Source organism: Brachionichthys hirsutus, chromosome 14 (assembly GCF_040956055.1).
Source record: "Brachionichthys hirsutus isolate HB-005 chromosome 14, CSIRO-AGI_Bhir_v1, whole genome shotgun sequence".
NCBI classification, from domain to species: domain Eukaryota; kingdom Metazoa; phylum Chordata; class Actinopteri; order Lophiiformes; family Brachionichthyidae; genus Brachionichthys; species Brachionichthys hirsutus.
In genome coordinates, this window is record NC_090910.1 from 268447 (window position 1) to 293029 (window position 24583).

At 44.2% G+C, this 24583-nt stretch overlaps 1 protein-coding gene across 1 annotated transcript in view; it reads right to left on the reverse strand.

Moving 5' to 3' along the window:
* The window catches only part of garem (GRB2 associated, regulator of MAPK1), a 33518-nt gene extending 8935 nt beyond the window's left edge, over positions 1–24583 (reverse strand). Inside the window, exons 1-3 of the mRNA XM_068748084.1 lie at positions 24463–24583; positions 22321–22461; positions 5423–5553 (exon numbers count right to left, since the gene is read on the reverse strand). Coding sequence (XP_068604185.1) covers positions 5423–5553; positions 22321–22461; positions 24463–24583 — 393 coding nt within the window. The remainder of the gene's footprint in view (positions 1–5422; positions 5554–22320; positions 22462–24462) is intronic.

A 24583-nucleotide genomic window follows, 5' to 3' on the forward strand; every position in this document is an offset into this window, starting at 1 on the left:
GATTTAGACCGTATCGGTGAGATCGGCGTGCACGGAGTCGCAGATCTCAGGAGCCGAGTTGCTGCAGGTCTTCTTCTTGCTTCCTCCTCTTCCTCCATTGATTCATTAATGCTGGATTCTCTCGCTGCTGCTCTATTCCCGTGTTCTGCTGCGGGACCGACAGCCTCGAGTTGAAACTCCGCTTCGTCAGCACGCCATAATACTATGGTGAAGTACAGCACCGGTACGTATCACTCTGCGAGACTCCTGACCTTAATACTATGTTGAAGGGCAGCACCGGTACGTATCACTCCACGAGGCTCCTGACCATAATACTATGTTGAAGGACAGCACCGGTACGTATCACTCCGCGAGGCTCCTGACTATAATACTATGTTGAAGGACAGCACCGGTACGTATCACTCCACGAGGCTCCTGACAATAATACTATGGTGAAGGACAGCACCGGTACGTATCACTCCGCGAGGCTCCTGACCATAATACTATGTTGAAGGACAGCACCGGTACGTATCACTCCACGAGGCTCCTGACTATAATACTATGGTGAAGGACAGCACCGGTACATATCACTCCGCGAGGCTCCTGACCATAATACTATGTTGAAGGACAGCACCGGTACGTATCACTCCACGAGGCTCCTGACAATAATACTATGTTGAAGGACAGCACCGGTACGTATCACTCCGCAAGGCTCCAGACCATAATACTATGGTGAAGGACAGCACCGGTACGTATCACTCCACGAGGCTCCTGACTTTAATACTATGGTGAAGGACAGCACCGGTACGTATCACTCCGCAAGGCTCCAGACCATAATACTATGGTGAAGGACAGCACCGGTACGTATCACTCCGCGAGGCTCCAGACCATAATACTATGGTGAAGGACAGCACCGGTACGCATCACTACGGCAGCCCTAACGCTCCAACAGTCCTTCTAGCGTTGCGGCTTCGTCTCTTACCAAAGTCGTACTAAAACATTTGGACTGATTCTTGAGCTCCGTGCGCCACATAAAGTGCGCACCGCGCAAAAAGGTCATTCATGAAAATTAAAGGACTTTAGGTGCGCCTTATGGTCGTGAAAATACGGTATATAAATATATCTATATATATCAATATATAATTTGTGCAAGATTTCTCAATGAGTGAGGTCTGGACTTGGACACGGACAATCCAAAGGGTGAATCGTCTTTTTTCCAAGTCATTCCATGGCAGTTTTGCTGGAATGTTTAGGTTGTTGTCTTATTGCCCCATTTTCAGGCCAGCTTCAACTCTTTGATCTGTGGCAGGAGGCCCTGATCAAGAATGTATTGATAGGACTGAGAATTCATGCTCCCGTTGTGGAGACAGAAGTGGAAGAAACCTTTTCTTTCTTTTCAAAACTATGATGTTGGTTTGGTAATGTTTTTATTTATATGCTTATTTTGAGTTCATTAATTGCATTTTATCTTTCTACGCACAAAGAAAGTCCTTTTGCACCATATGTTGAAAATACCTTCAAATTCCCTCAAGAGGCCTTTTGTTTGCTTAAACCGACCTGACAGGACATATTATACGTGTAGCTGTCTCGTACTTAGTACTGTCAGGAATCACGTATTACACGTGTAGCCGTCTCGTACTTAGTACTGTCAGGAATCACGTATTACACGTGTAGCCGTCTCGTACTTAGTACTGTCAGGAATCACGTATTATACGTGTAGCTGTCTCGTACTTAGTACTGTCAGGAATCACGTATTATACGTGTAGCTGTCTCGTACTTAGTACTGTCAGGAATCACGTATTATACGTGTAGCTGTCTCGTACTTAGTACTGTCAGGAATCACGTATTACACGTGTAGCTGTCTCGTACTTAGTACTGTCAGGAATCACGTATTATACGTGTAGCTGTCTCGTACTTAGTACTGTCAGGAATCACGTATTACACGTGTAGCTGTCTCGTACTTAGTACTGTCAGGAATCACGTATTACACGTGTAGCTGTCTCGTACTTAGTACTGTCAGGAATCACGTATTATACGTGTAGCTGTCTCGTACTTAGTACTGTCAGGAATCACGTATTATACGTGTAGCTGTCTCGTACTTAGTACTGTCAGGAATCACGTATTATACGTGTAGCTGTCTCGTACTTAGTACTGTCAGGAATCACGTATTACACGTGTAGCCGTCTCGTACTTAGTACTGTCAGGAATCACGTATTATACGTGTAGCTGTCTCGTACTTAGTACTGTCAGGAATCACGTATTATACGTGTAGCTGTCTCGTACTTAGTACTGTCAGGAATCACGTATTATACGTGTAGCTGTCTCGTACTTAGTACTGTCAGGAATCACGTATTACACGTGTAGATGTCTCGTACTTAGTACTGTCAGGAATCACGTATTACACGTGTAGATGTCTCGTACTTAGTACTGTCAGGAATCACGTATTATACGTGTAGCTGTCTCGTACTTAGTACTGTCAGGAATCACGTATTACACGTGTAGCTGTCTCGTACTTAGTACTGTCAGGAATCACGTATTACACGTGTAGCTGTCTCGTACTTAGTACTGTCAGGAATCACGTATTATACGTGTAGCTGTCTCGTACTTAGTACTGTCAGGAATCACGTATTATACGTGTAGCTGTCTCGTACTTAGTACTGTCAGGAATCACGTATTATACGTGTAGCCGTCTCGTACTTAGTACTGTCAGGAATCACGTATTATACGTGTAGCCGTCTCGTACTTAGTACTGTCAGGAATCACGTATTATACGTGTAGCCGTCTCGTACTTAGTACTGTCAGGAATCACGTATTATACGTGTAGCCGTCTCGTACTTAGTACTGTCAGGAATCACGTATTATACGTGTAGCCGTCTCGTACTTAGTACTGTCAGGAATCACGTATTATACGTGTAGCTGTCTCGTACTTAGTACTGTCAGGAATCACGTATTATACGTGTAGCTGTCTCGTACTTAATACTGTCAGGAATCACGTATTATACGTGTAGCCGTCTCGTACTTAGTACTGTCAGGAATCACGTATTATACGCGTAGCTGTCTCGTACTTAGTACTGTCAGGAATCACGTATTATACGTGTAGCTGTCTCGTACTTAGTACTGTCAGGAATCACGTATTATACGTGTAGCTGTCTCGTACTTAGTACTGTCAGGAATCACGTATTATACGTGTAGCTGTCTCGTACTTAGTACTGTCAGGAATCACGTATTATACGTGTAGCTGTCTCGTACTTAGTACTGTCAGGAATCACGTATTATACGTGTAGCTGTCTCGTACTTAGTACTGTCAGGAATCACGTATTATACGTGTAGCTGTCTCGTACTTAGTACTGTCAGGAATCACGTATTATACGTGTAGCTGTCTCGTACTTAGTACTGTCAGGAATCACGTATTATACGTGTAGCTGTCTCGTACTTAGTACTGTCAGGAATCACGTATTATACGTGTAGCTGTCTCGTACTTAGTACTGTCAGGAATCACGTGTTATACGTGTAGCTGTCTCGTACTTAGTACTGTCAGGAATCACGTGTTATACGTGTAGCTGTCTCGTACTTAGTACTGTCAGGAATCACGTATTATACGTGTAGCTGTCTCGTACTTAGTACTGTCAGGAATCACGTATTATACGTGTAGCTGTCTCGTACTTAGTACTGTCAGGAATCACGTATTATACGTGTAGCTGTCTCGTACTTAGTACTGTCAGGAATCACGTATTATACGTGTAGCTGTCTCGTACTTAGTACTGTCAGCAATCACGTATTATACGTGTAGCTGTCTCGTACTTAGTACTGTCAGGAATCACGTATTATACGTGTAGCTGTCTCGTACTTAGTACTGTCAGGAATCACGTATTATACGTGTAGCTGTCTCGTACTTAGTACTGTCAGGAATCACGTATTATACGTGTAGCTGTCTCGTACTTAGTACTGTCAGGAATCACGTGTTATACGTGTAGCCGTCTCGTACTTAGTACTGTCAGGAATCACGTATTATACGCGTAGCCGTCTCGTACTTAGTACTGTCAGGAATCACGTATTATACGTGTAGCTGTCTCGTACTTAGTACTGTCAGGAATCACGTATTATACGTGTAGCTGTCTCGTACTTAGTACTGTCAGGAATCACGTATTATACGTGTAGCTGTCTCGTACTTAGTACTGTCAGGAATCACGTATTATACGTGTAGCTGTCTCGTACTTAGTACTGTCAGGAATCACGTATTATACGTGTAGCTGTCTCGTACTTAGTACTGTCAGGAATCACGTGTTATACGTGTAGCTGTCTCGTACTTAGTACTGTCAGGAATCACGTGTTATACGTGTAGCCGTCTCGTACTTAGTACTGTCAGGAATCACGTATTATACGCGTAGCTGTCTCGTACTTAGTACTGTCAGGAATCACGTATTATACGTGTAGCTGTCTCGTACTTAGTACTGTCAGGAATCACGTATTATACGTGTAGCTGTCTCGTACTTAGTACTGTCAGGAATCACGTATTATACGTGTAGCTGTCTCGTACTTAGTACTGTCAGGAATCACGTATTATACGTGTAGCTGTCTCGTACTTAGTACTGTCAGGAATCACGTATTATACGTGTAGCTGTCTCGTACTTAGTACTGTCAGGAATCACGTATTATACGTGTAGCTGTCTCGTACTTAGTACTGTCAGGAATCACGTATTATACGTGTAGCTGTCTCGTACTTAGTACTGTCAGGAATCACGTATTATACGTGTAGCTGTCTCGTACTTAGTACTGTCAGGAATCACGTATTATACGTGTAGCTGTCTCGTACTTAGTACTGTCAGGAATCACGTATTATACGTGTAGCTGTCTCGTACTTAGTACTGTCAGGAATCACGTATTATACGTGTAGCCGTCTCGTACTTAGTACTGTCAGGAATCACGTATTATACGTGTAGCCGTCTCGTACTTAGTACTGTCAGGAATCACGTATTATACGTGTAGCTGTCTCGTACTTAGTACTGTCAGGAATCACGTATTATACGTGTAGCTGTCTCGTACTTAGTACTGTCAGGAATCACGTATTATACGTGTAGCCGTCTCGTACGTAGTACTGTCAGGAATCACGTATTATACGTGTAGCTGTCTCGTACTTAGTACTGTCAGGAATCACGTATTATATGTGTAGCTGTCTCGTACTTAGTACTGTCAGGAATCACGTATTATACGTGTAGCTGTCTCGTACTTAGTACTGTCAGGAATCACGGGTTTCTGTCAACTGAAACGATCAACTGTATTTTAAATATGGAATGCTTTAGTTTCATCTTTAACCGTTAATTGAGCACCAGAAAGAGCAAACAATCATATAAAAAAACTCTCCAACAGTTACATGAACATAAAAGCAAAGGCGTGCTTCACCAAAGGTTCTCGGTAGCCTGTCCAAGAAGTACCGGAGCTGTACCTTAACATTGAAGGAGATTTCCTCCATGACATAGACCCTCTCAGGGAACGCTTTGGCCACGCCCTCCACGCTGTTAAAGTACTGCACAGGCTCCTTGATGTCTCTGTCCTGCTCGAACAGCTTAAACTGACCTAAAACAGGAAAATTCATTTCAGTGCGACTGTCAATGTTAGGAAAAGCAGCATTCCTAAGATGCGTTTGGGATAAGGCTCAGCAGCATTCCTAAGATGCGTTTGGGATAAGGCTCAGCAGCATTCCTAAGATGCATTTGGGATAAGGCTCAGCATCATTCCTAAGATGCGTTTGGGATAAGGCTCAGCAGCATTCCTAAGATGCATTTGGGATAAGGCTCAGCAGCATTCCTAAGATGCATTTGGGATAAGGCTCAGCATCATTCCTAAGATGCGTTTGGGATAAGGCTCAGCAGCATTCCTAAGATGCGTTTGGGATAAGGCTCAGCATCATTCCTAAGATGCGTTTGGGATAAGGCTCAGCAGCATTCCTAAGATGCATTTGGGATAAGGCTCAGCATCATTCCTAAGATGCGTTTGGGATAAGGCTCAGCATCATTCCTAAGATGCGTTTGGGATAAGGCTCAGCAGCATTCCTAAGATGCATTTGGGATAAGGCTCAGCATCATTCCTAAGATGCGTTTGGGATAAGGCTCAGCATCATTCCTAAGATGCGTTTGGGATAAGGCTCAGCATCATTCCTAAGATGCGTTTGGGATAAGGCTCAGCATCATTCCAAAGATGCGTTTGGGATAAGGCTCAGAGCATCATTCCTAAGATGCGTTTGGGATAAGGCTCAGAGCATCATTCCTAAGATGCATTTGGGATAAGGCTCAGCAGCATTCCTAAGATGCGTTTGGGATAAGGCTCAGAGCATCATTCCTAAGATGCGTTTGGGATAAGGCTCAGCATCATTCCTAAGATGCGTTTGGGATAAGGCTCAGCATCATTCTAAGATGCGTTTGGGATAAGGCTCAGCATCATTCCTAAGATGCGTTTGGGATAAGGCTCAGCATCATTCCTAAGATGCGTTTGGGATAAGGCTCAGCATCATTCCTAAGATGCGTTTGGGATAAGGCTCAGCATAATTCCTAAGATGCGTTTGGGATAAGGCTCAGCAGCATTCCTAAGATGCGTTTGGGATAAGGCTCAGCAGCATTCCTAAGATGCGTTTGGGATAAGGCTCAGCATCATTCCTAAGATGCGTTTGGGATAAGGCTCAGCATCATTCCTAAGATGCGTTTGGGATAAGGCTCAGCATCATTCCTAAGATGCGTTTGGGATAAGGCTCAGAGCATCATTCCTAAGATGCGTTTGGGATAAGGCTCAGAGCATCATTCCTAAGATGCGTTTGGGATAAGGCTCAGCATCATTCCTAAGATGCGTTTGGGATAAGGCTCAGAGCATCATTCCTAAGATGCGTTTGGGATAAGGCTCAGCATCATTCCTAAGATGCGTTTGGGATAAGGCTCAGCAGCATTCCTAAGATGCGTTTGGGATAAGGCTCAGCATCATTCCTAAGATGCGTTTGGGATAAGGCTCAGCATCATTCCTAAGATGCGATTGGGATAAGGCTCAGCAGCATTCCTAAGATGCGTTTGGGATAAGGCTCAGCATCATTCCTAAGATGCGTTTGGGATAAGGCTCAGCATCATTCCTAAGATGCGTTTGGGATAAGGCTCAGCAGCATTCCTAAGATGCATTTGGGATAAGGCTCAGCATCATTCCTAAGATGCGTTTGGGATAAGGATCAGCATCATTCCTAAGATGCGTTTGGGATAAGGCTCAGCATCATTCCTAAGATGCGTTTGGGAAATGTTAGAGTAGAGTTGTATTTTCATTGTTTCATTGTAGAGTTTTTTAAGATGGAGGTGACCACGAGTGTTTCTCTAGGTAGAGATCCCTTTGTCTCTAGGGGGTAGGGATCTATGTAAATACCTGGGACAACCTACTTTCACCGTGTGAATAAAAAGGCCGCGAGGTTTCGGGGGGGGGGGGTCTTTGGTCGCAGCCGCTGGGCGAGCAGGGTCCCTCCTTACCGGTAAAGTATCGAAGTTTGTCTGCCTGATTCATTTTGTGTGCGTTTAATTATTTCTTACACAGTGTGTCGGGGAATAACCCCTACATAAGTTGGTCCTTCGAAGTGCCGGCGCTCAATATAACCGACGTCTCCGAGCCGCGGTGAGGAAGCTGAACGTGCACGCGCTCCGACGGAGCGGATCTAAAGTCCAGTGGAGCAACTTCTTCACTGGCCAGCCTTTCTCTTTCGGTTCGCCGACGGATGGTTTGACGAGGCCGAACAGCGATCCTACGCACGTTTTAAGGAAGGTAAGACAAACTTGTGTTAAAGTACTGCAGCTGCTTTAACCCGCGCTGGTCGCGCAAATTAGGTTACGCGCGTGCGGGTTCACGTGTATGGGTTTCGCACACGCCGGTCGTGTGCATGAATAGCTACGCGCGTGCGGGTTCACGTGTATGAGATTTCGCCGTGCTGGACGCGTGCATGAATGGTTGCGCGCGTGCGGGTTCACGCGTATGAGTTTCGCGCACGCCGGTTGTGTGCATGAAAAGTTACGCGCAAGAAGGAATCATTATTACAATGTTTACCTTAAAAATAAGTGAGAACTAGTCTGGCCAGAGGGGGAGGGGGAGAGAGAGAGAGAGAGCGAGAGAGCGAGCGAGCGAGTAGCCACGTGGGGAGTGTGTCTGTGTTTTGAATGCGTATTGCGTGAATGAAGTCTGAGCATTATTGGTCATCTGGCTGACGGTCCGTTAACGGCTGAAGATCATTTTGGCTTGATATTGTTTTGGCTTATGAGGAATCTAGGTGGTTATCAATTGCATCGAAAACAATATTAGTTCTGAGCAAAAGCTCCGGTGAAAGGCTGAATTTGAGGCCTCATCTGGCTAGCTTGCTGTTCAGAATCTGAATATTGGTCCGTGAGAACTTTGTATTTTGATAAACCACACTCTGTATTTAGCATAACGGGGATTTGTAACTGGAAAAAGAAAAAAGAGCCTGTTGTTAGTGAGCAACAGATCCCAACAGGGGACAAAAAATATATGAAATATCGCTACCCAGATTCTTCTGAGAATGTAAACTATTGGGAAGCAAATTATGGATTCACTGGTCATTTGAAAGTAGAACCATTGAGGGAGATGCATATCCACATGAGTCAGAACAGAAAATGAACCAGTGAAGGAGGAAGTTGAAGGTTTACACCAGTTGTGGATTAAAGAGGAGATAGAAAGAACACACAACATGTTAAAATTAAATGAGCAGAGTGGCAAAGCAGGAGTGGATTGTTGGTTGGTAAGAATTGATGCAGGAATGGAGAATAGGACAAAAGGAAAAGGTGAAGTATTTTGGCACGATTTGGATGGAGAGGTGGAAGAAGAACGTCAAAGAAAAAGGAACAAGAAGGCAACCAGTAAGTATGGGAGAAAGAACAAGGTAAGTGAAGCCAAGTGTTGGAACTGTAACCGAAGAGGACATTTTGCAAGATCATGCCATAAAAAGAAAAAAGAGGAAAAAATGTTTAACAGTTTTCAAAATGATGGAGAATGTTTCAGAAGCAGACAAAGACACGCCGCATGGTGAATTGAAGATGGACGCTGCGCAGAAACCTCATGCAGACAACAACTCCAAAATGGCGACCAGGATGAATGGAGACCTCACACATCAAAGTGCTTGCACGTGTTGCAGAATGTCTCTGAGTTCTGCAGGCCTCGACTGGACGTTCGTGCAAGGGGGGATATCTTTCCCTGTTGAAAATAGACATCTAGGAAGGTAGACTGTTTGTTTGTAAATAGATTATTTCTAGCAGAGAAGAAGGAAAAAGTGATGTTTTAGTAATTAAGGTACAAGAGGAAGTTTAATGATGGAGGAGATTTAAGAAGGATTGAGAAGGTCGCTTGGATGGAGTGGAGAAGAACGTCAGAAGGAAGAAGCAGGAACTGGTGAGTATACGGAAAGTATTGAGAATGTGTGGAGGAACAGCTAAGTTGAGGAAAAGAAACCAGAATGTGGTAAGTGTTGGAAATGTAACATGTAAGAAATATGATGTGTAAAGATTGTTTTGAGCGCTTCAGAAGAGACAAAGACGCAGCATGGCGAAACGGCATGCTGAGACCACATGGGAGCTCCAAGATGGAGACCAGGACAACCACAAAATGGAGGCTTAAGCAGAAAAAGTCTTTGTGAATTCCAAATTAGCATGACAGAACCATCCATGTCTGTGCTGTGAGAGCGTAGCTAACTCTTACGGCACAGCCATTTGATATGCAAATTTTTCTGGAGACACCTTTTGTTTGAGAGAGACCGGCTGGTTGTAGACCCATTGTCCATGGCTTTGTGGAATGCATAGCCACAAAAGGTCTTCTGAAACAGAGGGTGAATCCATGAAGACATGTAGCAGGAGTTTAGAGTTTTTAGATAGATTAAAAACTAAAGTAATCTCAGGATCTAAATAAAATCTAAAATAATTGATGATTCAACGGTGAACAGGTAATTGCACAAACACACGCACACATCTAAAGGGACTTTTGACTGTACGGTACAAGACAGATAAGGAGGTTAAAGACTGACTTCAGACTGAAGGAAGATGAGATGACTAGAGACAGACATGAATCGGTTCAGACATGAATTGGGGACTTGACATTTGTGAATATAACATGTAAATTTAATGCTATTGTTTTTTCTACCATAGCAGGAGGGTCCCGGACTGGACTGGGAGCAGATAAACTCTGCCAACATATGGGTTCTCAATAGTGAAACGTGAAATGAAGGAAGGAAGAGGTTCAAAGATTTTATCGTGTGTCAATAAAAAAATGTGTTTTGTTCTGAGTTGCAAACGCCGATAACAGCTCCAGGAACACCAGGAGAGACTGCTAAGCTGTGATGCAGAAACGACAGCCGACGGAAGCGCTGTACGGTCGAAGGAACATCTCAGACAAGTAACAGCAGAGGAGAAGCCTGACGGACTGGAGGCGATGAACCTTCCAGCCAACACATGGCACCCTCAACAGGAGCATCTCAGACGAGCATAGGGTGAGAGGCACATGGAAACTCTTTTGAACTTATTTCATCCCAAATTGAGTGATGTATATAATATGTTGTGAATGTAATGTAAGAGTAGGAATTATTTTGAGACATTTTATTAACCAAGTTAGACTAATGCTGATAGAGTAGACTAGATTTACTAATGGAAGCAAGTTTGAACCATGGACTACGTTCATAGTTCAAACAGGAGGGATTGCACAGCAGTAATTAAATCAATAATTACTCTGGAAGAATAAAAATACTAAAAAAAAAATGTTTGCTGTATATATGTGTAGAATCACTAAATCCTGTTCCAGTAGCCATAATAACTAGTTATAACGGTAATGATTTTGTGAATCAGGTGGTAAGATGTGAAACAACACGCAGATCAGATGTCACTGTATATCAGAGCGCTAGGCTAGCGTAGAGAAGGCTAAAATGAGGTTTGGCCAATGCACGGAAGAAACCAAAAGCCATGGATGCAGTACATCGATTTGGTGAAGAGGAAGCGTTGAGTGAAAAGATGAAGCACACTCTTTCTGAACGATGTCCAGAGAGCAAATGATCTGCCGAAGTTTTTCTTTGTCCCGACAGGAGGGCGAATCTACAGAGCGTGTTTGGTGTCGGCGTCTTCATGGAAACCATCAGGAAGCAGCAGACGGTCCGGACCGAGGAACGGAGGACCACTCAGGGTCATGCTGACGACACCAACGAGACGTGAACATCCAGAGTTCCCCCTGAATCCATCCGTTGCACTGCAGGAGGAAACGTCTCTTGCCAAACTGATCCAGAGATGCAGACAGGAAGTCTGATCAGAGAGAGGTGGTGAGAGATTGAATCACACTCATTTTAAGATCCGTGAGGAAGAGACCCTCACAGTGTAATGCAGGACAAGAACACTGACGGTGAAGCTGAATCACTTTCAAGAAGATTTGCTGATGGACAAGGAACGAGAACAACGAGACTGACCTAACACCGAGAAAAGTTTGCATTTTCCAAAGTGTAATCTGTTTGAATGTTTGTCTAGAGATGTGTGACTAGAAGAACGTCATAAAGTAATCTATGCAGATTAGGAGAGTTTCATAGGAGTAGTTAACCAACACCTGGTATCGTTATACTGTATTAATTGCAACTGTCAGTAATTTATGATTAAGTGGAGAAGCGTACGATGCAATTAGAATCCTAAAATAGATCAAATAACACTAATGAGCAGGATGTAGATTTAAATTCATAAACTAAATTTAACTAAACAATTGCTATTTGTTGATATTCCAATAGGCATAAAATTAATAGAAAGATAGGTTAACAATTATACTAAAATAGAAGTAATAAGTCTACAACAACGTAAAAGTGTATAAGCATATGACTTTTGATAACATTAGAGTAAGTAAAAGTAGCTAAATTATAGTGACAAGTTGAGTTAATAAGACAGTAAAAGATTGTTATGATTATCCATCCATAATATAGACATTGTAATAATTTAATTTAGAGTTCAGAATGTTCCAGATGTGTTAAAACTTTGGAGCAATAAAGATAAAATAATCATGTCACTGTTTTCAAATTTCAGTGTAGAGAAGATAATGCTGGTAAAATATTAAAGTAATTCAAACTAGGAGAAACATCCGTAATGCGCTAACGTAGGATTTGTGAATAAAGGGTTTGACAGTAACATTTAGATTGTGGAAATGAATGTTGATTGTTTTTGTACTGATTTGATTTTATGTTTTTTCATGTTTGTTTTCCTTGTTGACGAGGAATGAGATGTTTGACATTGTATTAGGAGGATTGTTAAAATGCCTGAATTGGGGGTCATTAAGATAATCGCAGGTGCAGCTGGATTGTGGAAGGAATTTCCCCGTTTGAAAGATGTATGCTATATGAAGATGGAATCTGCAAACTACGGGTTTTTCGCCTTCCTCCCTGATTCAGGTCAGATCTTGAATGTAAGAACTCAGATCATGAATGTAATAACTCAGGTATTGATTTTGATTGTATTGATTTTGTTCTGTGATTGTTTTCTGATAGTGTTTGAAGCATGTTTAGTTATCACCGAATGTTTTGTAGTAACCATAGAGATAAGGATGTTACAGTATAAGTATTAGGCCATATGAAATGAAAATTCCAGGAGGGAAATGTTAGAGTAGAGTTGTATTTTCATTGTTTCATTGTAGAGTTTTTTAAGATGGAGGTGACCACGAGTGTTTCTCTAGGTAGAGATCCCTTTGTCTCTAGGGGGTAGGGATCTATGTAAATACCTGGGACAACCTACTTTCACCGTGTGAATAAAAAGGCCGCGAGGTTTCGGGGGAGGGGTCTTTGGTCGCAGCCGCTGGGCGAGCAGGGTCCCTCCTTACCGGTAAAGTATCGAAGTTTGTCTGCCTGATTCATTTTGTGTGCGTTTAATTATTTCTTACACAGTGTGTCGGGGAATAACCCCTACAGATAAGGCTCAGCAGCATTCCTAAGATGCGTTTGGGATAAGGCTCAGCAGCATTCCTAAGATGCGTTTGGGATAAGGCTCGGCAGCATTCCTAAGATGCGTTTGGGATAAGGCTCAGCATCATTCCTAAGATGCGTTTGGGATAAGGCTCAGCAGCATTCCTAAGATGCGTTTGGGATAAGGCTCAGCAGCATTCCTAAGATGCGTTTGGGATAAGGCTCAGCATCATTCCTAAGATGCGTTTGGGATAAGGCTCAGCAGCATTCCTAAGATGCATTTGGGATAAGGCTCAGCATCATTCCTAAGATGCGTTTGGGATAAGGATCAGCATCATTCCTAAGATGCGTTTGGGATAAGGCTCAGCATCATTCCTAAGATGCATTTGGGATAAGGCTCAGAGCATCATTCCTAAGATGCGTTTGGGATAAGGCTCAGAGCATCATTCCTAAAATGCGTTTGGGATAAGGCTCAGCATCATTCCTAAGATGCGTTTGGGATAAGGCTCAGCATCATTCTAAGATGCGTTTGGGATAAGGCTCAGCATCATTCCTAAGATGCGTTTGGGATAAGGCTCAGCATCATTCCTAAGATGCGTTTGGGATAAGGCTCAGCATCATTCCTAAGATGCGTTTGGGATAAGGATCAGCATCATTCCTAAGATGCGTTTGGGATAAGGCTCAGCATCATTCCTAAGATGCGTTTGGGATAAGGCTCAGAGCATCATTCCTAAGATGCGTTTGGGATAAGGCTCAGAGCATCATTCCTAAAATGCGTTTGGGATAAGGCTCAGCATCATTCCTAAGATGCGTTTGGGATAAGGCTCAGCATCATTCCTAAGATGCGTTTGGGATAAGGCTCAGAGCATCATTCCTAAGATGTGTTTGGGATAAGGCTCAGCATAATTCCTAAGATGCGTTTGGGATAAGGCTCAGCAGCATTCCTAAGATGCGTTTGGGATAAGGCTCAGCAGCATTCCTAAGATGCGTTTGGGATAAGGCTCAGCATAATTCCTAAGATGCGTTTGGGATAAGGCTCAGCATAATTCCTAAGATGCGTTTGAGATAAGGCTCAGCATCATTCCTAAGATGCGTTTGGGATAAGGCTCAGCATCATTCCTAAGATGCGTTTGGGATAAGGCTCAGCATCATTCCTAAGATGCGTTTGGGATAAGGCTCAGCAGCATTCCTAAGATGCGTTTGGGATAAGGCTCAGCATCATTCCTAAGATGCGTTTGGGATAAGGCTCAGCATCATTCCTAAGATGCGTTTGGGATAAGGCTCAGCAGCATTCCTAAGATGCATTTGGGATAGGGCTCAGAGCATCATTCCTAAGATGCGTTTGGGATAAGGCTCAGCAGCATTCCTAAGATGCGTTTGGGATGAGGCTCAGCATCATTCCTAAGATGCGTTTGGGATGAGGCTCAGCAGCATTCCTAAGATGCGTTTGGGATAAGGCTCAGAGCATCATTCCTAAGATGCGTTTGGGATAAGGCTCAGCATCATTCCTAAGATGCGTTTGGGATAAGGCTCAGAGCATCATTCCTAAGATGCGTTTGGGATAAGGCTCAGAGCATCATTCCTAAGATGCGTTTGGGATAAGGCTCAGAGCATCATTCCTAAGATGCATTTGGGATAAGGCTCAGCATCATTCCTAAGATGCGTTTGGGATAAGGCTCAGCATCATTCCTAAGATGCGTTTGGAATAAGGCTCAGCATCATTCCTAAGATGCGTTTGGGATAAGGCTCAGCATCATTCCTAAGATGCGTTTGGGATAAGGCTCAGCATCATTCCTAAGATGCGTTTGGGATAAGGCTCAGCATAATTCCTAAGATGCGTTTGGGATAAGGATCAGCATCATTCCCAAGATGCGTTTGGGATAAGGCTCAGCATCATTCCTAAGATGCGTTTGGGATAAGGCTCAGCATAATTCCTAAGATGCGTTTGGGATAAGGCTCAGCATAATTCCTAAGATGCGTTTGGGATAAGGCTCAGCATCATTCCTAAGATGCGTTTGGGATAAGGCTCAGAGCATCATTCCTAAGATGCGTTTGGGATAAGGCTCAGCAGCATTCCTAAGATGCGTTTGGGATAAGGCTCAGCATCATTCCTAAGATGCGTTTGGGATAAGGCTCAGCAGCATTCCTAAGATGCGTTTGGGATAAGGCTCAGAGCATCATTCCTAAGATGCGTTTGGGATAAGGCTCAGCATCCTTCCTAAGATGCGTTTGGGATAAGGCTCAGCATCATTCCTAAGATGCGTTTGGGATAAGGCTCAGCAGCATTCCTAAGATGCGTTTGGGATAAGGCTCAGAGCATCATTCCTAAGATGCGTTTGGGATAAGGCTCAGCATCATTCCTAAGATGCGTTTGGGATAAGGCTCAGCAGCATTCCTAAGATGCGTTTGGGATAAGGCTCAGCAGCATTCCTAAGATGCGTTTGGGATAAGGCTCAGCATCATTCCTAAGATGCGTTTGGGATAAGGCTCAGCAGCATTCCTAAGATGCGTTTGGGATAAGGCTCAGCAGCATTCCTAAGATGCGTTTGGGATAAGGCTCAGCAGCATTCCTAAGATGCATTTGGGATAAGGCTCAGCATCATTCCTAAGATGCGTTTGGGATAAGGATCAGCATCATTCCTAAGATGCGTTTGGGATAAGGCTCAGCATCATTCCTAAGATGCGTTTGGGATAAGGCTCAGCAGCATTCCTAAGATGCGTTTGGGATAAGGCTCAGCAGCATTCCTAAGATGCGTTTGGGATAAGGCTCAGCAGCATTCCTAAGATGCGTTTGGGATAAGGCTCAGCAGCATTCCTAAGATGCGTTTGGGATAAGGCTCAGCATCATTCCTAAGATGCGTTTGGGATAAGGATCAGCATCATTCCTAAGATGCGTTTGGGATAAGGCTCAGCATCATTCCTAAGATGCGTTTGGGATAAGGCTCAGCATCATTCCTAAGATGCGTTTGGGATAAGGCTCAGCATCATTCCTAAGATGCGTTTGGGATAAGGCTCAGCATCATTCCTAAGATGCGTTTGGGATAAGGCTCAGCAGCATTCCTAAGATGCATTTGGGATAAGGCTCAGCATCATTCCTAAGATGCGTTTGGGATAAGGATCAGCATCATTCCTAAGATGCGTTTGGGATAAGGCTCAGCATCATTCCTAAGATGCGTTTGGGATAAGGCTCAGAGCATCATTCCTAAGATGCGTTTGGGATAAGGCTCAGAGCATCATTCCTAAGATGTGTTTGGGATAAGGCTCAGCATAATTCCTAAGATGCGTTTGGGATAAGGCTCAGCAGCATTCCTAAGATGCGTTTGGGATAAGGCTCAGCAGCATTCCTAAGATGCGTTTGGGATAAGGCTCAGCATAATTCCTAAGATGCGTTTGGGATAAGGCTCAGCATAATTCCTAAGATGCGTTTGAGATAAGGCTCAGCATCATTCCTAAGATGCGTTTGGGATAAGGCTCAGCATCATTCCTAAGATGCGTTTGGGATAAGGCTCAGCATCATTCCTAAGATGCGTTTGGGATAAGGCTCAGCAGCATTCCTAAGATGCGTTTGGGATAAGGCTCAGCATCATTCCTAAGATGCGTTTGGGATAAGGCTCAGCATCATTCCTAAGATGCGTTTGGGATAAGGCTCAGCAGCATTCCTAAGATGCATTTGGGATAGGGCTCAGAGCATCATTCCTAAGATGCGTTTGGGATAAGGCTCAGCAGCATTCCTAAGATGCGTTTGGGATGAGGCTCAGCATCATTCCTAAGATGCGTTTGGGATAAGGCTCAGAGCATCATTCCTAAGATGCGTTTGGGATAAGGCTCAGCATCATTCCTAAGATGCGTTTGGGATAAGGCTCGGCAGCATTCCTAAGATGCGTTTGGGATAAGGCTCGGCAGCATTCCTAAGATGCGTTTGGGATAAGGCTCGGCAGCATTCCTAAGATGCGTTTGGGATAAGGCTCAGCAGCATTCCTAAGATGCGTTTGGGATAAGGCTCAGCATCATTCCTAAGATGCGTTTGGGATAAGGTTCAGAGCATCATTCCTAAAATGCGTTTGGGATAAGGCTCAGCATCATTCCTAAGATGCGTTTGGGATAAGGCTCAGAGTATCATTCCTAAGATGCGTTTGGGATAAGGCTCAGCATCATTCCTAAGATGCGTTTGGGATAAGGCTCAGAGTATCATTCCTAAAATGCGTTTGGGATAAGGCTCAGCATCATTCCTAAGATGCGTTTGGGATAAGGCTCAGCAGCATTCCTAAGATGCGTTTGGGATAAGGCTCAGCAGCATTCCTAAGATGCGTTTGGGATAAGGCTCAGCAGCATTCCTAAGATGCGTTTGGGATAAGGCTCAGCATCATTCCTAAGATGCGTTTGGGATAAGGCTCAGAGCATCATTCCTAAGATGCGTTTGGGATAAGGCTCAGCAGCATTCCTAAGATGCGTTTGGGATAAGGCTCAGCAGCATTCCTAAGATGCGTTTGGGATAAGGCTCAGCATCATTCCTAAGATGCGTTTGGGATAAGGCTCAGCATCATTCCTAAGATGCGTTTGGGATAAGGCTCAGCAGCATTCCTAAGATGCGTTTGGGATAAGGCTCAGCAGCATTCCTAAGATGCGTTTGGGATAAGGCTCAGCATCATTCCTAAGATGCGTTTGGGATAAGGCTCAGCAGCATTCCTAAGATGCGTTTGGGATAAGGCTCAGCATCATTCCTAAGATGCGTTTGGGATAAGGCTCAGCAGCATTCCTAAGATGCGTTTGGGATAAGGCTCAGAGCATCATTCCTAAGATGCGTTTGGGATAAGGCTCAGCATCCTTCCTAAGATGCGTTTGGGATAAGGCTCAACATCATTCCTAAGATGCGTTTGGGATAAGGCTCAGCAGCATTCCTAAGATGCATTTGGGATAAGGCTCAGAGCATCATTCCTAAGATGCGTTTGGGATAAGGCTCAGCATCATTCCTAAGATGCGTTTGGGATAAGGCTCAGCATCATTCCTAAGATGCGTTTGGGATAAGGCTCAGCATCATTCCTAAGATGCGTTTGGGATAAGGATCAGCATCATTCCTAAGATGCGTTTGGGATAAGGCTCAGCATCATTCCTAAGATGCGTTTGGGATAAGGCTCAGAGCATCATTCCTAAGATGCGTTTGGGATAAGGCTCAGAGCATCATTCCTAAGATGTGTTTGGGATAAGGCTCAGCATAATTCCTAAGATGCGTTTGGGATAAGGCTCAGCAGCATTCCTAAGATGCGTTTGGGATAAGGCTCAGCAGCATTCCTAAGATGCGTTTGGGATAAGGCTCAGCATAATTCCTAAGATGCGTTTGGGATAAGGCTCAGCATAATTCCTAAGATGCGTTTGAGATAAGGCTCAGCATCATTCCTAAGATGCGTTTGGGATAAGGCTCAGCATCATTCCTAAGATGCGTTTGGGATAAGGCTCAGCATCATTCCTAAGATGCGTTTGGGATAAGGCTCAGCAGCATTCCTAAGATGCGTTTGGGATAAGGCTCAGCATCATTCCTAAGATGCGTTTGGGATAAGGCTCAGCATCATTCCTAAGATGCGTTTGGGATAAGGCTCAGCAGCATTCCTAAGATGCATTTGGGATAGGGCTCAGAGCATCATTCCTAAGATGCGTTTGGGATAAGGCTCAGCAGCATTCCTAAGATGCGTTTGGGATGAGGCTCAGCATCATTCCTAAGATGCGTTTGGGATAAGGCTCAGAGCATCATTCCTAAGATGCGTTTGGGATAAGGCTCAGCATCATTCCTAAGATGCGTTTGGGATAAGGCTCGGCAGCATTCCTAAGATGCGTTTGGGATAAGGCTCGGCAGCATTCCTAAGATGCGTTTGGGATAAGGCTCGGCAGCATTCCTAAGATGCGTTTGGGATAAGGCTCAGCAGCATTCCTAAGATGCGTTTGGGATAAGGCTCAGCATCATTCCTAAGATGCGTTTGGGATAAGGCTCAGAGCATCATTCCTAAAATGCGTTTGGGATAAGGCTCAGCATCATTCCTAAGATGCGTTTGGGATAAGGCTCAGAGTATCATTCCTAAGATGCGTTTGGGATAAGGCTCAGCATCATTCCTAAGATGCGTTTGGGATAAGGCTCAGAGTATCATTCCTAAAATGCGTTTGGGATAAGGCTCAGCATCATTCCTAAGATGCGTTTGGGATAAGGCTCAGCAGCATTCCTAAGATGCGTTTGGGATAAGGCTCAGCAGCATTCCTAAGATGCGTTTGGGATAAGGCTCAGCAGCATTCCTAAGATGCGTTTGGGATAAGGCTCAGCATCATTCCTAAGATGCGTTTGGGATAAGGCTCAGAGCATCATTCCTAAGATGCGTTTGGGATAAGGCTCAGCAGCATTCCTAAGATGCGTTTGGGATAAGGCTCAGCAGCATTCCTAAGATGCGTTTGGGATAAGGCTCAGCATCATTCCTAAGATGCGTTTGGGATAAGGCTCAGCATCATTCCTAAGATGCGTTTGGGATAAGGCTCAGCAGCATTCCTAAGATGCGTTTGGGATAAGGCTCAGCAGCATTCCTAAGATGCGTTTGGGATAAGGCTCAGCATCATTCCTAAGATGCGTTTGGGATAAGGCTCAGCAGCATTCCTAAGATGCGTTTGGGATAAGGCTCAGCATCATTCCTAAGATGCGTTTGGGATAAGGCTCAGCAGCATTCCTAAGATGCGTTTGGGATAAGGCTCAGAGCATCATTCCTAAGATGCGTTTGGGATAAGGCTCAGCATCCTTCCTAAGATGCGTTTGGGATAAGGCTCAACATCATTCCTAAGATGCGTTTGGGATAAGGCTCAGCAGCATTCCTAAGATGCATTTGGGATAAGGCTCAGAGCATCATTCCTAAGATGCGTTTGGGATAAGGCTCAGCATCATTCCTAAGATGCGTTTGGGATAAGGCTCAGCATCATTCCTAAGATGCGTTTGGGATAAGGCTCAGCAGCATTCCTAAGATGCGTTTGGGATAAGGCTCAGCATCATTCCTAAGATGCGTTTGGGATAAGGCTCAGCAGCATCCCTAAGATGCGTTTGGGATAAGGCTCAGCAGCATTCCTAAGATGCGTTTGGGATAAGGCTCAGCAGCATTCCTAAGATGCGTTTGGGATAAGGCTCAGCATCATTCCTAAGATGCGTTTGGGATAAGGCTCAGCAGCATTCCTAAGATGCGTTTGGGATAAGGCTCAGCAGCATTCCTAAGATGCGTTTGGGATAAGGCTCAGCATCATTCCTAAGATGCGTTTGGGATAAGGCTCAGCAGCATTCCTAAGATGCATTTGGGATAAGGCTCAGCATCATTCCTAAGATGCGTTTGGGATAAGGCTCAGCATCATTCCTAAGATGCGTTTGGGATAAGGCTCAGCATCATTCCTAAGATGCGTTTGGGATAAGGCTCAGCATCATTCCTAATATGCGTTTGGGATAAGGCTCAGCAGCATTCCTAAGATGCGTTTGGGATAAGGCTCAGCATCATTCCTAATATGCGTTTGGGATAAGGCTCAGCAGCATTCCTAAGATGCGTTTGGGATAAGGCTCAGCATCATTCCTAATATGCGTTTGGGATAAGGCTCAGCAGCATTCCTAAGATGCGTTTGGGATAAGGCTCAGCAGCATTCCTAAGATGCGTTTGGGATAAGGCTCAGCAGCATTCCTAAGATGCGTTTGGGATAAGGCTCAGCATCATTCCTAAGATGCGTTTGGGATAAGGCTCAGCATCATTCCTAAGATGCGTTTGGGATAAGGCTCAGCATCATTCCTAATATGCGTTTGGGATAAGGCTCAGCAGCATTCCTAAGATGCGTTTGGGATAAGGCTCAGCATCATTCCTAATATGCGTTTGGGATAAGGCTCAGCAGCATTCCTAAGATGCGTTTGGGATAAGGCTCAGCATCATTCCTAATATGCGTTTGGGATAAGGCTCAGCAGCATTCCTAAGATGCGTTTGGGATAAGGCTCAGCATCATTCCTAAGATGCGTTTGGGATAAGGCTCAGAGCATCATTCCTAAGATGCGTTTGGGATAAGGCTCAGCAGCATTCCTAAGATGCGTTTGGGATAAGGCTCAGCAGCATTCCTAAGATGCGTTTGGGATAAGGCTCAGCATCATTCCTAAGATGCGTTTGGGATAAGGCTCAGCATCATTCCTAAGATGCGTTTGGGATAAGGCTCAGCAGCATTCCTAAGATGCGTTTGGGATAAGGCTCAGCAGCATTCCTAAGATGCGTTTGGGATAAGGCTCAGCATCATTCCTAAGATGCGTTTGGGATAAGGCTCAGCAGCATTCCTAAGATGCGTTTGGGATAAGGCTCAGCATCATTCCTAAGATGCGTTTGGGATAAGGCTCAGCAGCATTCCTAAGATGCGTTTGGGATAAGGCTCAGAGCATCATTCCTAAGATGCGTTTGGGATAAGGCTCAGCATCCTTCCTAAGATGCGTTTGGGATAAGGCTCAACATCATTCCTAAGATGCGTTTGGGATAAGGCTCAGCAGCATTCCTAAGATGCATTTGGGATAAGGCTCAGAGCATCATTCCTAAGATGCGTTTGGGATAAGGCTCAGCATCATTCCTAAGATGCGTTTGGGATAAGGCTCAGCATCATTCCTAAGATGCGTTTGGGATAAGGCTCAGCAGCATTCCTAAGATGCGTTTGGGATAAGGCTCAGCATCATTCCTAAGATGCGTTTGGGATAAGGCTCAGCAGCATCCCTAAGATGCGTTTGGGATAAGGCTCAGCAGCATTCCTAAGATGCGTTTGGGATAAGGCTCAGCAGCATTCCTAAGATGCGTTTGGGATAAGGCTCAGCATCATTCCTAAGATGCGTTTGGGATAAGGCTCAGCAGCATTCCTAAGATGCGTTTGGGATAAGGCTCAGCAGCATTCCTAAGATGCGTTTGGGATAAGGCTCAGCATCATTCCTAAGATGCGTTTGGGATAAGGCTCAGCAGCATTCCTAAGATGCATTTGGGATAAGGCTCAGCATCATTCCTAAGATGCGTTTGGGATAAGGCTCAGCATCATTCCTAAGATGCGTTTGGGATAAGGCTCAGCATCATTCCTAAGATGCGTTTGGGATAAGGCTCAGCATCATTCCTAATATGCGTTTGGGATAAGGCTCAGCAGCATTCCTAAGATGCGTTTGGGATAAGGCTCAGCATCATTCCTAATATGCGTTTGGGATAAGGCTCAGCAGCATTCCTAAGATGCGTTTGGGATAAGGCTCAGCATCATTCCTAATATGCGTTTGGGATAAGGCTCAGCAGCATTCCTAAGATGCGTTTGGGATAAGGCTCAGCAGCATTCCTAAGATGCGTTTGGGATAAGGCTCAGCAGCATTCCTAAGATGCGTTTGGGATAAGGCTCAGCAGCATTCCTACCTCCGTAGTGCACTGGGATCTCGATCTTGGGCCCAATGACGTAGTGCCCTTCTTCCAGACTGTGGGCTGTGATCGTCGTCCACTGACGGCAGGAATGAATCAAGAGGAAGTCGTCGTCTCTGAGCCCTTCAGCTAACTGACCTAGAAGGAAACCAAGCAGAACACAGATCAGCTGTTACAATGCAGGTACACCTAAAATGAAATCAAGTATTTTTTGATTCTGTACTGTGACTGTTCAAATCAAACTAAAGAATAAAGTAAATTAAATTGAATACAGAAACTTACAAATATTTTATTGAAGTGGTACATAGTAGCACTGAAATTAATATTCCATGGCCCAGAAATATTTAAAGCGATTATTCCAAACAAAAAATGTTTTTCCAGTTTCCTTTTTTATACTGGTTGTAAAGCTCAGATGGCTTCAATCGAGCCAAGGCATTGACTCCTGAACAGACTAAAGTCCTAATACTCCACAAAGAATACTTACCACAGGATTTAGCGGTAATACAAATCTTAGTTGATTGTTTTTAAATGATCCTCATCGCCTGCGCAGGTCATCGACCAGCAGCTTGAGACGAGGACTTCGGACTGACCCTAAACTTTAGATCACTACCAGTGGATTTTCAATCTAGTTAGTAGTTACCCCCCCGAAGGGGAGGCGAGGGTATTGCAATTGGGTCCGTTTGTCTGTCTGTCTGTTTGTCTGTCCGAGCGCATAACTCAAAAACTAGTAACCCACTGGACTTGATATTTTTACACAAGCAAGGTTCTGTCCGTGGCTCAGTCCTCCCCGAGAATGGCGTTGATCCGGATCTGGATCCAGATTCTAGAATTTTTAAAGGATTCTTTAACATTGCGAGATAGGGCACTTTTTGACATTTTTCTTAATTTCTTCAAAACGCATGGCGGTATGGATCTGAAAAAAATCACACATAATTACTCCTTAAAGGTCTATGACCAGGACTAATTTCGGCCGGATCCGGATCACAATCAGGATATGAGAGCTAATTTTTGTTCTAAAATCGTCATTTTTCAGGAGTCCATCCTGACCTCAATTCTGGAGCTAGAGACTTCAGATTTGGTGTGAACACTCATAGTTCACTCTAGTTTCATATTTGTTACAGTTGTAGTTGTATCTTTTCCCGTTCCGGAGCAGCAAGCTAGAGCAGGTTTGGCCCCTCTGATCCGGAAGCCCTGTTTACTGTCTCACAAGATCCAATAGTCTATTGGAGGCAAGGTCTGCAATTTCTGATTGTCTCTTGTTCCAATTGTAATACTTTTTTTTGGTTCTGTGTTTATGACACGCTTTCATATAATGTACTCGGCATTATAGTGTCTATTTTGTTTTCTGGAGTTCAAACATTTTATTTGTTTTTAGAACTGACTGATTTATCTGTTCACATTTTTACCCTCGCCGAAGAGGAGGCGAGGGTATTGCATTTGGGTGCGTGTGTCTGTCTGTTTGTCTGTCTGTCCGAGCGCATAACTCAAAAACTAGTAACCCACTCGACTTGAAATTTTTACACAAGCAAGGTTCTGTCCGTGGCTCGGTCCTCCCCGAGAATGGCGTTGATCCGGATCTGGATCCAGATTCTAGAATTATTTTTACATCTGGAATTGTGCCTGTGCTGTAAACTGCCACTTTAAGAGGGAGGGACACAAATGGCATGATGGGAAAAAGAGGGAGGGACACAAATGGCATGATGGGGAAAAGAGTCCAGAAAGTGTCTTGTAGTACGTTCCGGAGCAGCAAGCTAGAGCAGGTTTGGCCCCTCTGATCCGGAAGCCCTGTTCACTGTCTCACAAGATCCAATAGTCTATTGGAGGCGGGGTCTGCAGTCTCTGATTGTCTTCATAGTTTACTGTTGCTATGAAGAGGATCGTGGTTATTATGGTACCCTACTACCTACTTCCTGTGAAGTAGCAATGACTCGACCGACCAACGCCCTCTTGTGGGGGCTTATCGATGCGACGTACGCAACTTTCACCATTATGTGATGGCAGTATCTTGATTTTATTCACATTTACTCAGAATTTAAAGATAAGGTAACAACATTGTAAAATCTGTCTTGAAAATCACTTTTACCAGAGTTGCTAATTATCACTTATAGCAAATAAAAATGCTGCCATAAAGTGTCTTACCGTTATCCAGCTTGACAATCTGAGGCAGCCTGTAGGCACTGACGAGCTGATCGAGCGGCAGCGACGCCGAGCTCCATGTAATATCTCTTAAATTGTTGTACAGCATCGTCCCCAAGTCCAT